We start from the raw sequence: 17,460 nt of genomic DNA, 5'->3' as shown, positions 1-17,460 counted from the left end.
TCTTTCTTTCTTTCTTTCTTTCTTTCTTTCTTTCTTTCTTTCTTTCTATATTCCTTATAAGCATGGCTCCACACCCACGCTCATCTCTGTACTTATGCCTACTCTTTGCACTGTATATGTGGGAGAAGGTGCTCATGTTTGGTGGGCTGGGAGGGGAGAAGAAGGGATGTCTTACTAGTACTATTAATACTATGCAATTTCAGTAAATGCTTTTGCCTTAAGATAACTTTTAAAGAGCTGACTATTAAACATGGGGGCTTGTGAGCTAGTTTATTTAGTAGTATTTAGTAAAGCCACAGAGTAACCAGGGGCTGCAACCTGTGAGTGAGATTTGGGGAGGAATGTCCTAAAGGTGAGCCTGCCTCACTGGCATCATTATTATTGGCAGGGAGGCAATGTGGTGGATAGAGAACTCTATTGTTCCCTGGTGATGTTTCTCTCTGTGCACCCAATTTGGTGCCAGAGAATGACTTGAGGATGGGTAGAAGAAAGTCCAGTATTCCTTTTCTTTTTTAAAGAATTATTTAAGGAATTAAAGTTAAAAGCAACCTTAGGCAGATTCAGTTTTTCCAGAAAATATTTTCATTTCGTGATATATATTCCCAGACTCTGATCTCACTGCCACTATACACACAAGTTCAAGCCTTTATTATTTGCTTGGATTGTTCCTCCAGGTCTTCCAACTCACTACTGCCATATAATTTTCCATCAAGCATATCACCCCTCTGTTTAAAACCCTTCTATTATCACAGAGAAGTTCCTAATCAGGAGTCTACAAACTTAGTCATTTAATATTTTCATAACTAAATTTCAATATAATCTATATTTTTATCCTTTGTATTTTATGCATTTTAAAACATTATTCTGAGATGGGGTCCTTAGGCTTCAACAGACCAACTGCCCAAGGCATCCAAGACACACAGATAGCTATGTCCTAGAGGACAAGCTTCATGCTCTTTTGCCTGGCCCGAGGCCTTCTACATGAAGGTCCCATATCTCCCACTATATCCTACAATAATTCTCCCATAGGTAGACTGCTCATGCTGACTCTGAAATATATACTGTACCTTGTTGTTTTCATGCCTTTGTTCAAGCTAATTCGCCTAGCTACAATATCTTCCACTTTCCTCCATGACATTCAAATCCAACATATCCTTCAGATGACAGTGGAAATCCCACAGATCTAATGGAATCTTCTATTGTACACTTAATATTTAGTGCTTATACCAAGCGGGTGGCATTTAATAGATAGCCGCTTGTAAATTTCTTGAATTATCCCCCCGTTGTTATTTAACAACCTTTCCACCACTAGGCATTGTGTCTGTGAAATGAAATAATTTTCTTGAGGGCATGCATTGGTCATTGTATTTCTTTATATATCTGACAGCATGTAGTATAATAGGCATTCAACAATACCTATTGAATGAATGAATGAGGTCATCATCTGAAGCAAAGCAGAAAGAAATGCTGATTTAAAAAAATTATGCGTAGAAACTCAAACGATCAATATTTATTGCTCATCTACTACTAAGGTAATGTGCTAGGCCTTGGGGATCCAAAGTGGATCCTCAAAGAGCTACAGAGAAGACAAAAAATAGAAGACAAAATAGCACATATGGAAGTAAGGTAGTGCAAAGTATATGTAAAATAATTTTGAGAGTACTAATTACTGGAGTTAACCAGGAAAGGCCTTGTGTAGGGGGAGGGCTATTATCTCTTCCTTGAAGGAACCTATGGATTCTATGAGACAAAGGTAAGGAGAATGTGACTTCTGGGCCTGGGTCACTTTTGCTAAATTATAGAATTAGAGGAAACTGAGATCATACAAATAAACATTCTGATGAATAAGAATAAACTAATAACTCATGGTAACAGAAAGGATGCCATGAAGAACAGAAAAATACCAGGCAATTAGGAGGGTGAAGGAAGGTTTTGGAAACCATGTTGCAGGAGAAACTAAAAAAATCAAGATATTTAGTCTGTAGAAGAAGCCAACTAGACTAGGTATGGCCTAGATAATACCTACCTTGAGACAGTTAAAGGCCTGTCACACGAAGGAGCTTAGAGCAGAACTATCTATGATCATTTGGTAAAAATTATCAGGAGGCAGATTTCAGTTCAAGATTAGGTAGAACTTTCTAATACTAAGTGGATGGAATGTTCTTCCTTTCCATCACTCCCTCTTAAAATTCTGCTTGGTACTCTGATCTGGGGACACTGGCCTCTTTGTTGACACTCTTCCCAACTCTAGGTATTTTCACTAGCCATCTTCTATGCTTGAAATTCTCTCCTCATCTCCTTCTACTGTCTTTCCTGGCTTCCTTTAGGTACCAGCTAAAATCCCACCTTTTCCTGGAAGTCTTACCTGATTCTCTTTAATTCTAGAACCTTCCTTTTGTTGATTATTTCAAATTTGTCCTGAATATAGTTCATTTGTGTATTATTTGTTTATATGTTTTCTCTCTCATTAAGCTGCGAGCTCCTTGACAGTAGAGATTTTTTTTAAACTTTTCTTTGTATTCCCAGTACTTAACACATATTAGGCATTTGATAATATTTTTGGCTGACTCTATCTTTCGAATCCAAACTTAAATATCATCTCTTCTATGAAAGCTTCACTTACCTCTGACAGCATTTCTCCCTCCTTTATACTCTCACAGCCCTCTGTCTATACTTTTCTTACATAATGAATGTTATATTATTATCTATGTACATGGCTTATCTCCATAAAAATCTTACCTCTCTTTATTTTTCTAAAACTTGTGAGAGCAGGAAATATATCTTTTGAATCTTTGAATTTCACCCAGTACTTAACAAAATGCCTTACACACAGCTATGAAAGATAAATTAATGAATAAATTAGACTTATCAAGAAAAAAATGAGTTGCCTTATGAAGTTGTGAGTTTCTGTTATGGGAAAATTCCATCAAAGACCAGATGATCATGTATCAAGGATAGTATGAAAGGGGATTGCATCACTGACTGGACCTCTAAAGCGTTAGCTATAAGATGAGTCAATTTTTTTTTTTTCTAAAGAAGTACCTTTTAAAAAGTTGACAATATATGACCATCACCCATAGATGGTGCTATTTTCTAAGTGATAGTAAGGAAATTCACTCTTTCATCTGTGGTTTTGCTAAGAATTTACCTAAAACAAGTGTTTTGGTTAGCTAGGTGGCACAGGGGATAGAGTGCCAGGCTTGTAATCAGGAAGACTCATTTTCATGAGTTCAAATCTGGCCTCAGGTATTTACTAGATGTGTGACCCTGGACAAGTCATCTAACCCTGTTTGCTTCAGTTTCCTCATCTGTAAAATGAGCTAAAGAAGGAAATGGCAAACCACTCTGGTATTTTCACTAAGAAGACTCCAAAAGAGTCAGACACGACCAAAAGGAACAGTCAAAAAACAACATAAATATGAATTATGATCTAATTAATATTTGTCCAACTTCAAGTACATGGTGAATTTAATGAAAATCCAATAATTCCAAAATACAAGGGACATTGAAAATAATTTAATTCTATGCCTTCACTTTATAGATGTAGAAACAGAAACAACATAAGGAATGGGTTTGGTTGGCCAAATTCACTTAGCTGAAGTGTTAGGACTAGAATCCAAGGGTCTTGAGTTCTTTTCCATTTCCCAGCACCACACTGTAGATTTAAGTGAAATACATGCTAAAGTCCTATTTTGGTTTTCCATTCATTTTCTTTCTTTTTCTTTTTTTTTAAGCAATAGGGGTTAAGTAACTTGCTCAAGGTTAAACGGCCAGTTATTTCTGAGTGTGGTGCTGAGTATCTGAGCCCGGATTTGATCCAGGTCATCCCGACACTGGAGCTGGTGCTCTTACTCGCTGAGCCACCTGGCTGCCCCCCATTCATTTTCAATAAAAAATAAAACACCTATTAAATCCTAGCACAATTCTTGGATTTCAAGTTAGATTTAACAATCCATGCTATAAGGATGATCTATCTTAAACTGAAGAAATAATAAAGATTATATCACAGGATAGAGGATGGAGTCATAATCCAGGAAGGAAGATAAGGAATATAGGAATAATTTTAAGTAGAAAATAAAGCTGCAATTTTTGTCACTTATTATTCCCATTTTTGCATGAAACTTTCCTTTGATATCTCTAATCTCTGAACTAGAAGAGATTAAGAAGACCTGGCAAGAATACACAAAAGAATTATACAAGAAAGATCTTGACCAATAGCCATGATAGTGTGGTTACTAACCCAGAGTCAGATATCCTAGAGAATGAAGTCAAACGGTCTTAGGAAGCATTGCTAACAATAAGGCTAGTGGAAGTGACAGATTTCCAGCTGGAAAAAAAAGATGATGCTGTTAAAATGCACTCAATATGCTAGCCAATCTGAAAAACTCAACAGTAGCCACTAAATTGGAAAAGATCAAGTTATATCCCAAGCCTAAAGAAGTACAATACTGAGGAATGTTCAAGTTATTAAATGAATATACTCATTACAGATGCCAGCAATGTTATTTTTACATTAATTATTTATAATGTAATGTAATTTATAATGTAATTTTTACATTAATTAAACATTAATATTTAATTATATAAACTATGCAATATGTGAACCGAGAGTTACCAGAAGAGCAGGCTACTTTTCAAAAAGGCAGAGGAGCTAGAAACCAAATTGCCAACATTTGCTGGATTATGGAGAAAGTAAAGGAGTTCCAGAAAAAACACCCACATCTGCTTCACTGACTACATGAAAGCCTTTGACTGTGGAGTTCACCACAAAATATGTCAAGCCTTCAGAGATGGGAGTGCTAGGTCATCTTCTTGTCTCCTGAGGAGCCTACATGCAGTAGTTTACAACTGAACGTAGAACAACTGATGGGTTTAAGATTATAAAATAAGTATGAGAAGACTGTATGTTGTTATCTTATTTACTTAACTTATTTGCAGAGTACACCATACCAAATACCAGGGTGGATGAATCAAAAACTGAAATAAAAGTTGCCAGGAGAAATATCAACAATCTCAGATATTCAGATAAGACCATTTTGATGGCAGGAAGTGAAGAGGAATTAAGAAGCTTCTTAATGAGAGTGAAAGAGGAGAGTGTAAGCTAGCTTGAAGCATAATATATATAAAAAAATAAGATCTTGGCAATTGGTCCCATCACTTCCTGGCAAATAGAGGGAAAAGAAATTGAAGTAGTATCAGATTATATACTCTTGGCCTCAAAAATCACCATAGATTGTGACTATAGCCATGAAATTAAAAGACACTTTCTCCTTGGAAGGAAAATTACGACAAATCTGGAAAACATACTAAAACACAGAGATATCACCTTGCCAACAAAGGCACATACTTCAAAGCTATAGTTTTCCAGTAGCAATGTATGGTTGTGAGAGCTGGATTGTAAGGAAAGCTGAGTGATAGGAATTGATGCTTTCAAAATATGGTGCTAGAGAAGACTTTTGAGGGTTATTTGGACAGCAAGGAAATCAATTTAGTCAATACTTAAAGAAATTAATTCAGGCTATACACTGGAAGGTCAAATACTGAAGATAAAGCTTAAATATACATGATGAGAACTCTTGGAACTCATTGGAAAAGACACTGATGTTGGGAAAGTTTGAAGGCAAAAAGAAAATGGGACAGTGGATGATGAGATGGATAGATAGTGTCATGGAAACAACCAACATGATTTTGAACAGACTTCAAAAGATAGTGAAGAATAGAAGGGTCTGGTGTGCTATGGTCCATGGGGTCACAAAGAGTCAGGTCACAAAGAATCAAACACATGTAGAGTGATAAAGATATATTGAAAAGCTGTTTTGTATCTATGATGAATATATCAAAATCAAATTTGACTAATTAAAACCTAGAAAGTCACAAAATGTTAGTCAAAGACAAAATCTTTAACTACAAATTTTTATTTAAAGAAATCATATCTGCTAGAAATGGCAAAAAAGGAAAATGTAGTATTTTATAGAACTATTCTCTTCTGTATATTGTAGGCTGCCCTTTATTCCTCCATGAAACAATAATCAGTTAATTAGTGGTTAAATATTTGCCGCTACACATTGAGTCTTTGATTATGATGGTTATTTACTACTTTGTATTATGTACCTAATTTATTCCATTGGTTCACCATTCTATTTCTTAGACAGTACTAAATGGTTTTGGATACAGAGAGACTATTCTATCATGACATGTTCCCTCACTTGAGCAAGGTACAGAATTGACTTCACAATAGTGAATGGCAAAAAAAAGACTGAAAGACTACTCGATTTTGTTTATTCTTTCATTCACATTCCCACCCATAACCAAGTTATGTACTCTTCATTTTTACTGATACATTCTCTCCATCATCTCTGGGTTTTTGCACTCACTACTCACTCCTTTCCATGTCTGGAATGCTCTCCCTCATGCATCACTTCTTACTTGAAAACTTTCCTAATCAAATGCTAGTGCCCCCTCCAATCACCTTGTGTTATTTTGTACATGCTTATACTAGTAAAAACAAGGTATAGAACATAAGCTCCTTGTGGGAAGGAGCAAAGTCTGACTGGGCACAAAATAAGGGTTAAATTAATGCTTGTTGACTAATCAATATCATAAAGTTGTAGAAATTTCAGAAGTGCTGAATGAAATTTTAAAGGAGGGTACATGTTTCTTAGCTTTTCATAGTATCTTTATAAAAAAAAAATTAACCATGTACCAGAGCATAAAAATCTCATAAACAAATACAGAAAGGCAGAAATATTGAAAACATTCTTTAGGGAACATGAATTACAATTATGAAAGGACATTTTAAAAAAAGATACAAATTTAAATGAAGACAAAACAATATAATCGAATGGAATATGTGGATCAAATTTCATTAAGAAAATGACAACAACGAGAAATCAGATCAAAACTTTTGGGATGTACCTAAAGCAGTCAATGAGGTGGTGGTGGTGGTGTTTATATTTTTAAACATATGCATCAACAAAACTGAAAAACAGATCAATGAACTGAGTAAGCAACTAAAAAAATAAAGCCACACATAAAACTCTAAATGAAAAGTTGGAAATTCTAAAAATCAGAAAAATCAACAAAATTGAAAACAAAAATAAAAGGACTGAATTAATGAATAAAAGTAGGATCACTAAAAAAAAACAAACAGTAAAACAGACAAACCACAAGCTGATTTGATTTAAAAAAAATGGAAAACCAAATTATCATACTCAAAAATGGAAAAGGAGAATTCACAATAGGGAAAGAGGAAATAAAAGGAAAAAAGATGTCAATGAAAGATTTAAAAACCAGTGAAAGAAAGCAGAAGGAAGTTCAGGAGACACTGACAGATGGTTTTGTTAACATATTAAATTTAATATACATTTTAAAAAATTGTAAGTAATAGAACTTCACCATTTCATATATCCCAAAAAGAAAAGTCAGATCAAGTTTTGAGCTAAAGGATCAACCCTTTGGAGAAGTTGGAATGATGGAGACTGGATTCTGCGTATAATGTTGGTCTTGGTTGATAGGTTTAGTTTTGCTTAACTCTCTTGAAAAAACAAACAAACAAACAAACAAAAAGCCCCCAAAACTGTTTAATTTTTGTTATATGAATGAATGAATCAACCAATAAAGCATGAAGTGATTTCTATGTACAAAGCCCTATTCGAAGCATTGGAGAGACAGACAGAAAGGCGATCTTACTTTCTAATGGAGAAGACAACATATACAGAAAGTTGCAGCAGCAGCAAAACAGATGGAAATGCATTTTCTTTAAGATAATTTCTGCTTACAAAATCATTAATTAAAAAATTATAACTAATGTATAATGTGAAAGTATTTATAGATCCTATGCTTGACTATATGCCGCCATGCGGGGGAGGGAAGGAAGGGGAACAAAATTTGAAATTCAAGGAATCATGGAATTGAATCCTGTAAACTAAAAGGAAACAAACAAATTAATTTTAAAAAATCCTGTCAGTTCCTGCTGTTGAACCATTTGACAGTCCTGAGGACTTCGGTGAAGAGAACTTTATTTTCTCAGTGTCCAGGAGGTGTAGCTGTCGTTCCCATAGGAGCATCTCCACAGGGGCTGCTTCCTGAAATGATGGTTGAGGGCAATGGGAAGGAAGCATTTCTGTTCCCAAGATTCTGAGTTCAAGGTCCTGACTTTCTTTGTCAGGATCTGAGGAGAGACAGTGGTGCCCCTCCCTCTTGTGCACACATGACTATTAGTGGCACTTGGTCAGTAATTATTGCTAATGGTGATGAGGAAGGCAGGCCTCTTCTCCACAATGATTTCTCCCTTCAGTGATAGCTTTGAGAGCTGGACTGGTGTCTGGAGTTCCTGCTATTCTTAATTATCTTGGGTTGTCTCAATCAGGATCAGAGGGGAGATGGTGGTCAAGGTTATGGGGGTAGTGTTGGCAGAGGTGGGTCAACCTGTCTAGTTCATTCTGCCTCCTGTCTGTCCTGCTACTTCAGCCTGACTGGCTTTCTTGCCCTGTGAAGTCTCTTCTCTGGAGGAGCCAAATGATGCCTATAAGGGTTGGCCTCCTATGTTTATAAGGAACGTATCTTGGGGGATGGGTGAGGAAAAGGTCATGTTGGGGAATTTAGGTTATATAATATAAAAATTTTAAAACCTGACATTGCCACTAAAAGATTAAAAGGTATGTTGCAAGAGACCTTCTTATGTATAGATATGCTGGAAAAATTCCATTATCATACCATGTGTTTATATTTATAGAGAATATACTAGCATTTTTATAGACTTCCATAACTATTCCAGGAATGAAAAAGGACACAGTCACAAGGACAATTTAGTTATAAAGTCATTAGCTAGAGTTTAGATTTGATATCATGATGCACTTGCCCCGCTGAGGTCAAGACTGTGTCAGCATTTCCCTTATAAAATCTCCATGTTCATGGATTCAACACAGTTGTCTTTACACTGTCACTATCAAAATAAAGATATACTATTTATTAGTTTATAAGCACTTAAAGTACAAGAGAATTTGGTGTGGAAAAAATGTTATCAACTTGCGTCACAAAAATATAGTACCAAACTTCTGAAAGGTAAACTGAATCAGCTTAAGATGAATTTTTCTTCTTTTGCAAAATAAAGAAATTAAATTCTTGTTAAGTTTGATGTTTGAGCATTTTCTTATACAGAAAAGAATCAAGGGATTATCTTTTTTCCATTTTTTTCTGTCAGTATGTAGGAAAATTTTTACTATTTCTTCATACTAGAGTTTTTGTTGAAATACTATTGAGAAAGCAATATTTTTCTTTTTTAATTTTAATTTATTTAAGTTTTCAACATTCACTTTCACAAGGTTTTGAATTCCAAATTTTCTTCTCATCTCTCCACCCCTCCACCCATCCCATGATGGTGTGCAGTCTGATTACTCCTTCCTCCAATCTGCCCTCCTTCTATCACCCCCCTTCTTTTATCCCCTTCCCTTCTATTTTCCTGTAGGGCAAGATCGATTTCTATACCCCTTTGCCTGTATATCTTATTTCAAAGGAATAATTTTTCAATCAAATTTACTACACTAAAGCTTAAGAATTTGCACTAGATTTTCTATATAATTTTCAATTTTCCCCCTTACATTTCATAAATAAAAGGGATTATATAAGACATTCTGATTTTATTAAATGGGCCTTACATTAAAATATTGAATAGCAATAATAAGTTTTAAAGTGATTTTCTTGGGGTGGCTAGGTAGTGCAGTGAGTAGAGTGCTGACCCTGGAGTCAGGAGCACCTGAGTTCGGATCCGGCCTCAGACACTTAACACACACAAATAAAAAAACCTAGCTGTGTGACCTTGGGGAAGTTACTTAAACCCAATTGACCTCCAAAAAAAAAAGACTTTCTTATTTTTCTATTTATCTTAATTGATGATATATTATTTTAGCTTATTTTATCTTGAACTTTTTTCCTAAAGAAGCAAACAGCAGGTAAGTTTAATAAATTGCAAAATATCAATCTATCCCATATATTTCAAGCAAGGAGGGTCATTTTTCACAGATCCAAGGAGAATTATGTTTAATAAGAACTCTCTTGATCTGAAGTTCAGAAAAGGATGCTGGGAGATGAAATCATGGAGGTTCCTTTCATCATAGGATTCTAGATTAAGAGCTGGGACCTTAGAGCCTATTTTATCCAATTCCCTCATTTTATCTATGGGGAACCAACACCCAGGTAGGTAAAGGCACACAAGAAGCAAGCAACAGAGTCAAAATCTGAGCTGAAGTCAGGCCTTTTTCCACTTACCATGTTGTTTCTGGAACTTTGTTGTTATTGTTAAATCCGACTCTTCATGACCCCATTTGGGGTTTTCTTGGCAAAGATGCTAGAGTGGTTTGCCATTTCCTTCTCCAGCTCATTTTACAGATGAGGAAACTCAGGCAAATGGGATTAAGTGACTTGCCCAGGGTCACACAGTTATTAAGTGTTTGAGGTCAGATTTCAACTCAGGAAGATGAGATCTCCCTGACTCTAGACCCAGTACTCTATCCACTGCACCACCTAGCTGCTTTGTGGCCCTCCCCCCTCGAATTTAAAAGAGTTTAAATAAGAACTCATGGGGGAACATACTCAGTTTAAGAAAAGAATAAAACATTCTCTCCGGATGTTCTGAAACCTAGAATAACATAGACCATATGAATACGATAGAACCAAGAAATTCACTCTGAATTTTGCATATCCACATTCTTTCCAATTTAGGAAAATCTGAGATGGACATAGTGGGAGTTTTAAAGATGAGTTTCAGAACAAATAGTCTACCAAATGTACCTATGGATCTCCAGTGCCCACATAATCCTGTCCCTCTATCAGTGTTTGGGAAAGTCAGAATACTATTCATGTCCGTATACAAATGTAGTCATCGAAATGATATGCTTTTAGTTCCAAGAACTTATTTTAACTATAGGGTTAATTTTCGATTGTCTTTAAGTGGAATTTCAGCTTTAGAAACTTCTTGTACTGATTCTATGGTCCATCTGACTTTCTGAGTGTACCCCTCTATAGAGCAAAGTGAAACTTAAAGTATTTGTATGTCATTGATGCTTCTCTCTCTTTTTCATTAGCATGGATAACAAGAATTTACAGTATCCTGAAAAAATGCAGGTTGTAAAAAATCTTGCCAATGGAGTAAAAACTTCATTATGAGATGATCATTTTACTCCTTTCATCATCCCCCCTGCTTTAAGTGGAAATATTAAACAATTCAAACATAGTTCATTCACAGCCTACTTTTTTTGGGTGCAGAAAATTCCAAATAACTAGGTTTTATGACTGTATTTTGCCACCTTGACAAATTCTAAGCTATTACATGATAATTCTTTCTCATTGTTTTGGGGACATTTCACTGAGATTGCTATTATTTAGTGAGACCTTCCTTCCACCTCTTGGCTCCCTGTTATCTATTTGAAGGCCTCCTTGTCCAGCCATTCACGACCAGAAATATGTCAAAGCTGCACAGCCATTACTCTTAAAAAGAGGAAATTCATGTGTGGGTCCAAGTGCATACCTGTATTTTCTAAGAGGAAGTGTGGTGTCATTTTTGATTGTCATTTGGCCTCAGAGTCAGGAAGATTTGCATCACACACCCAGACTTCTGACATATACTGGCTTGGTGACCTTGGCAAATCATATAACTTGTCAGTGCCCCAGACAGTTAGTTAACCCTTAAGTTGCTGAGCAGGTGCTGATTTGCATTGACTTGGGAGTTGCCTCAAAGTGAGTTTCCTATCCCACTGAAAGGAGGGTGCTGTTCAAAACAAAACAACCTAACTCTACAATCCAGGTGATGTTTTAAAAAGTCTAAATGCCCACTGAAGTAAGCCTCTTTTTTCAAAAGAGCTACTTATTTAATTTTAAGCAGTTCCTTTTAAGAACACCTTAGAAAGGTTGTAGTTACAATTAAGAAAAGAAAGTCCTTATTATGGGAACGGTGATAATATAATTAACTAAGAAAGGGGGCAATCCCAACGTGCTATGTTTTATTTTTATTAAAAGGTAAAAAGGACAATTTTTTAACAAATGCTAAAAATAAAAATTCATCATATGCCCCTTATTCCATCCTCCAAACCTATGACATGTGACCATGTGTTTTAATGGAGCTTAATTCTGCTGCCATTAATAACTTAATAAATAATTTCTTGCCAAGGGAAAGATAAAACCTAATAGGTTGAATTGTTTTGAGTAAATACTTTTCTATCTCAAAACTTATAAGTACTGCAAATTTATGACTTTGGCAAACCAAATTAATGGCATCAGTGAAGGAAGCAGAGAAAAGAGGTTAGTGAAAAGTATATTTAGGATGAATGCCACCTCCCAGCAAGTAATAATTTAAGTATAAAGTAATCATAAAGAGACCACAGCAGCTGGTTTTCAACCAAAGACATTATTTTAGGTTTAGAACAATAAATAATGTTAATCAATAGCTCAGGCTGAACCTTTAGTACAGTTTGAAGAGTTCCACATGCCCTGAGATAATATAAGTTTAGAACTAGAAAGAATCTCCAATTTGCTAATCCAGACAGTTTCTGTCGGCCTTACCAGAACACATGTCATAAGGAGGACCAGGGAGAACAAAATGTAATGTAGCTTCGAGCCAGACTCCCAACGAAGCTTGGGTGCCTTCTCTGTGGCTTCTAGGTGAAACTACCTTCCTTCAACATCCTTTAGCAACTGAGTACCTAAACATCTTTGGATGGAGTCCAGGACAAACCACTTCTTTAGGGGGTGCTTGTGGGACAAAATAATAGTTGGGGTTTAGCTAATATTTATCCTAGAAAAACTCTGGTTTTTAAAAATGTATTAATGATTAAAACATGAATCTAAACTTCACAGAAGAAATACCCTTAATAAAAGGATTTGTTCTGTAAAACTTAGACTCAGTCAAAAGGCCGTACCCAAGGACCTAGAAGGCCACATGTGGCCTTGAGACTGCAAGTTTTCCACCAATGTAGCCCATTTCCTTGGTTCTTGGGTTTATCTGCCCAATGTTTATTTAAATATATTTATAAACACCTAAGTATTTTTTGTTTTTTTTCCCCCAGTAACTGGTGTTGGTGGTATCAAGGAAAGAGGGCCCTTTCTTCATGGTGATGGCTCTCTTCAACAATGCCTATGGACTTTAGGCCAGAAGAAGGGCCATTGGTCTTGGGGGCACTGCTATTCCCAAGGTTCTTGGGTTGTGTCCTGGAATATCTACATTGGGGCATGAGGAGAGGTGGTAATTGAAGTGGTGGTCGTGGTTTGGCTTACCTGGCACATCATTCTTCCTTTATCTCTCTCAGGTGCCTAGGAATTTGCTCTCTAGAGTTAAGTGCTTTGACATCTTCAAGGAAGTCTATGTAATTCACAATAAACCTAAGTTGGGATTGTTACTTAGAGCTCATCTTGAATTGTGAAAGATCCATTTCTTGGAAAGAATTGACTTGTTACAAGTACCTGTGAAAATCAAACCAAATCTACTGTTGGGCTCCTTCAAATAAAATGAAATTAAAAGCTGATGCCTTAGGATTAAGGTTCTTGTATCTGGATAACTGGATTTTTCTTTCAGTGTTCCACATTTTTGGCTTTTCAATGTTTTGAAACACCAAATATTTTCATAGTTGATATTAAAAAATGAGACATGAAAAACTCTATTTGAAAAATTGAAATTTTGTAACTGGAAAAACTGCTTTTTGAAGTATATGTGTATTCTTGGTGAGAAAAATCTAATACTGCAAAGAAGATTCAAGTTGGTAACCTAGAAAGCAAATATAAAACTCCATGTGTTGGACCTAATTCCAGCCTAGGTCATAAAGCCATTATCTTGGGAAGCAATGCCCATGGGAGGGAGTGAATGCTAACCCCTCCCTCCTCAGCAATCACAGCTCTGGAAGACCAAGAAAATAAAATTCTTGCTACTCACATCCTTGGTGCCATCAAATGATTCGACATTAGAAACGGATATGATTATTGGTAAAATTACATTAAAGAAGATTCATTACTATCTGCTTTACTGCTTCACCCTAAGGACCATGGGAGACCTTTTCATCTAAAAAGTTGAAACCAATGTCTTCTCTCCCAATCAGATACAAACTACTTGAGAACAGGAACTGTCATTTCTTCTCTTTGCATCCCTGACATTGAACACAGTGCTTTGTATGCAGTAAGTGCTTAACATATGTGTTTTCATTCATTCATTCTTCATTCATAAAAAGCAGATTCTGCAAACTATTGAGACTATTACCTGGGAGTAAAACCACAAATACTTAGGGATGGTATTTACTCTTTCAATCAACTGGGTACCAAAATTTAGTTAATCCTTCCCTGTAGGGCAGCTTCCTAAGAGAGCTAAAGCCAAAGTGGTTATTAACTAGACCAGGGGTCCTCAAGCACAGCCCTTTGATGGAAACCTAGAGGAACTAGAGAGCCGCATGTGGGCTCGAGGCTGCAGGTTGGTTCCTCACCCCTGAATAATTTCAACAAATCAAACACATTAGTTCTCTTTTGATGAAAACCCAGATCTTCTATATGGATGAAGAGATTCATTTTCCTGGTCTCCAACCTCCTCCTCACTTTCTCTGTCCCAACCTATGTGATTCATCAGCAACATTAACTATTTTTTAAAATGTCCAAATGACATCCATTCTCTTCGTTTATTGTCATTTATTGGTAGCAACTAACCAGATTACTCCAACAGGTAACAGACATGACTGCCATCAACATCCCATTTTTTATGCCAGTCTGAGTATATTCAGAATCAGAATGCCTAGGTCTCCATCAGTCTGGTTGAACCACTTAGTTCACCTGAATTTGTGCAACAAGTCATTGGGTGATCTATAAAATGTATGATATTGTAGTTCCCTCACCCTGCCCCTACTCCAATTTGCTGGTGATACAGAACTGTCCCTAACACTTCATGTAACTGGACGATAGCCTGTATGGTTGACTTTTGGAGAAAGCTGATAAATAGTCTATTTCACAGCAAGATTGAAGTGGTTCTCTGACTCTTCGCTGACTCCTCACACAGATCATCCTTACATAATACTCTGCTGAAAAAGAAATCTGCTTTAGCTCACACTGTAGCTCAAGAGCTTTATACTGACAACCATAATTCATATTTACTGTAAATGTCATCATGCCTTAAACCCCAAAATGCATTTCCAAAGTCCAACTTGGGACTTTCCTTGATGATTTTTTTTCAGAACTTATGCATATCAGAACTCTGGGGAATCACTGCTTAGTAATTTTGACATGAATAGTAGGGTGATATAGAGGGTTGGGGCATCTTAATGATTCACAGTTAACTAGATTTACAGTTGACTTTACCTTTATCACACACACACATACACACATTTACTACAGTAGACAACTGTATCCTCAAAGCTTGCAGGCACAGACATCTTCCAGAAATCTACCTCGAAAGCTGTTCATATTAACAATAAATTATATATTTCTTTGCAAGGCCAGGGAATAACCTCTCAAGCAATAAATTTCAGTCTGATAATCTGTGTTGAAAGCTAGGATGAACAGCTTTTCTCTGCATATACTGAAAAGAGTTCACAAACACTGCCACCCATTCCCAGCCCCAGGACACACAAGCTACAAATTCTCAGAAGAAACTTCTCCACCTATGATCAAATTTTGGTTACTTCAAACAATCCAAATGTCAGATGGCTATTTTCTTCAACCAAGGAGCTACCAAATTTGATGCAGTTCTACACGACATGGCGAAGTGGCTGCTCTGACTAAAGTGCTGGAAGTTGGAAAAAAGCATTTTAAAAATGGAGCAAAGGGGACTATGGGTGTGGAGCTCTGCCCATACTTACTCAGTTGACCCACAGGGTAATTTTGCTGAACTTCCCCCCCCCCCCTTTCCCTTTTTATTAAAGCTTTGTTACAAGGGATGATTTATCATGTGTGAAAGGGGAGGTCATATTAGCAAGTGAAAGCAATGATAAAAGCAAAATACATCTTTTTTTTTTCTTCTAAAAAGTGATGCAAAGGAAAGCTGTGCATTGCTCGCCAGACTTCTGATTTGGGAGTAGGCTCTCAATGGCACCTGTATCCCCACAGGCACCAAGGAAAGTCAGTCTGAGAAGCTTTAATAGAAAGAATTGGGAATCTGGGACTTGGAGATGGACAGCACATAAAGGTCCCTTTGGCCTTTGTGTCCCTGTCCCTCTTATCTCCCACCCCCATGCTTCACCTCCTTTTCCACAGTGCCATTCCACCCCCCTCTCCCCTTCCAGGCACACACCTTCAGCCTCCTCAGCACCCCTCCCCACCTCTTGGCGACCCTTCACTGAGTCTACTTCTCACCCCCCCCCCCCATCTCCTCGCCCAACATGTCTAGAACAGAAGCTGAGCTGAAAGGCCACCTCACCAAACATAGGAAAGGGACTCAGGCGAGGTGGAGGCGATGGTGGGGGGGGGGTACACAAAAGGGGCACGGAGAGGGTCCCCCTGGGACTGCTAGAGGTAGGGATGGAGGGCGACTCACCTGCTCCTCGAGCTCGGAAGCTGCGGACCGTGTTGCCCTCCGGGAGGGGTACTTGCCGAGGGTGCCTAGGCTTGCGGGGCGCCCCAGCGCTGGCAGGACCGCTTCCGCGGTACTTGTCGTAGAGCAGCAGCATATGTTCGGCCACCTGGTCCGGAGGCTCTCTCTCTAGTGTGGAGCTCCTGCTGGTGCCTCGGGTCAGCGGTCCCGGGACCGCGTCGGGGGACCCTTGGGGGTGCTGCTGCAGGCGCTCCCCGCGCCCTGCGCTCGCGTAGCTCCAGCTGAACCACAGGTAGAGCAAGCAGCGGAGCCCCGCCATCCTCCTTCTGGGGCGATGCCCTCCCTGGAGCGTCGGGCTGCTCCTCGGTGGCACTTAGGGCGGTCCTGGCGATGCCTGCCTCGGAGGGCAAGGGCGGGTAGGCGGGCTGCAGGCAAGCGGGAGCCGGGGGATTTAGGACAGCCCCGGGCAAGGGAAGCGGAGAGCGGGGGCGGGGGGGGACCCTCAGTTAGCTTCAGTTGGGTGAAGAGAGTGCCCAAGTCAGCGTTCGCTCTCAGGATTTCTCCGGAAGCTGCTGCCAGAGAAGCCGGGCGGGAGCGGTCATGGAAGGGGAGCGCTCCGGCTCCAGGGCGCTGCGGGCTCCGGGGCGCTGCGGGGAGAGCCCAGCGGGCGAGGGGGGACGCGGGCACCCGACGGTCCTCAGGGCGGGGGGGCGTCCGCGGCTCTCCGGGGCTATTCTTACCATCCCCTTCTGCCCTGGCTCTCGGAGAGGCGGGCAGGGGTGGGGAGATCAGCTGGTGGGGGGCGGGGGGCAGGAGAAGCTCGGCGGCGTGGGCACTGCTTGGAGCTCCTTCTCCCTGAAGCGCTTCTGCGGAGAGGCATTTGCAGAGCCCAGGCACAGCCACTCCAAGTTGTGTGTGTGCGAGTGCGTGTGTGTGTGTGTGTGTGTGTGTGTGTGTGCATGTGCGTG

The 17,460-nt window shown here is 38.7% G+C and overlaps 1 protein-coding gene across 1 annotated transcript in view; it reads right to left on the bottom strand.

The window, feature by feature from the left end:
- The window catches only part of BMP3 (bone morphogenetic protein 3), a 37,775-nt gene extending 20,603 nt beyond the window's left edge, over positions 1 to 17,172 (bottom strand). The window contains exon 1 of the mRNA XM_069092992.1: positions 16,496 to 17,172. Within this exon, the coding sequence (XP_068949093.1) occupies positions 16,496 to 16,811 (316 nt within the window). The 5' untranslated portion in view covers positions 16,812 to 17,172. The remainder of the gene's footprint in view (positions 1 to 16,495) is intronic.
- Between the last annotated feature and the right edge of the window lie 288 nt (positions 17,173 to 17,460).

Source organism: Petaurus breviceps, unplaced genomic scaffold (assembly GCF_028583685.1).
Source record: "Petaurus breviceps papuanus isolate PSGF00001 unplaced genomic scaffold, PetGlider_PUasm1.0 126, whole genome shotgun sequence".
In the NCBI taxonomy this organism is placed as follows: domain Eukaryota; kingdom Metazoa; phylum Chordata; class Mammalia; order Diprotodontia; family Petauridae; genus Petaurus; species Petaurus breviceps.
Note: the sequence above shows the minus strand (reverse complement) of the source record. Positions and strands in the feature narration are given on the sequence as shown.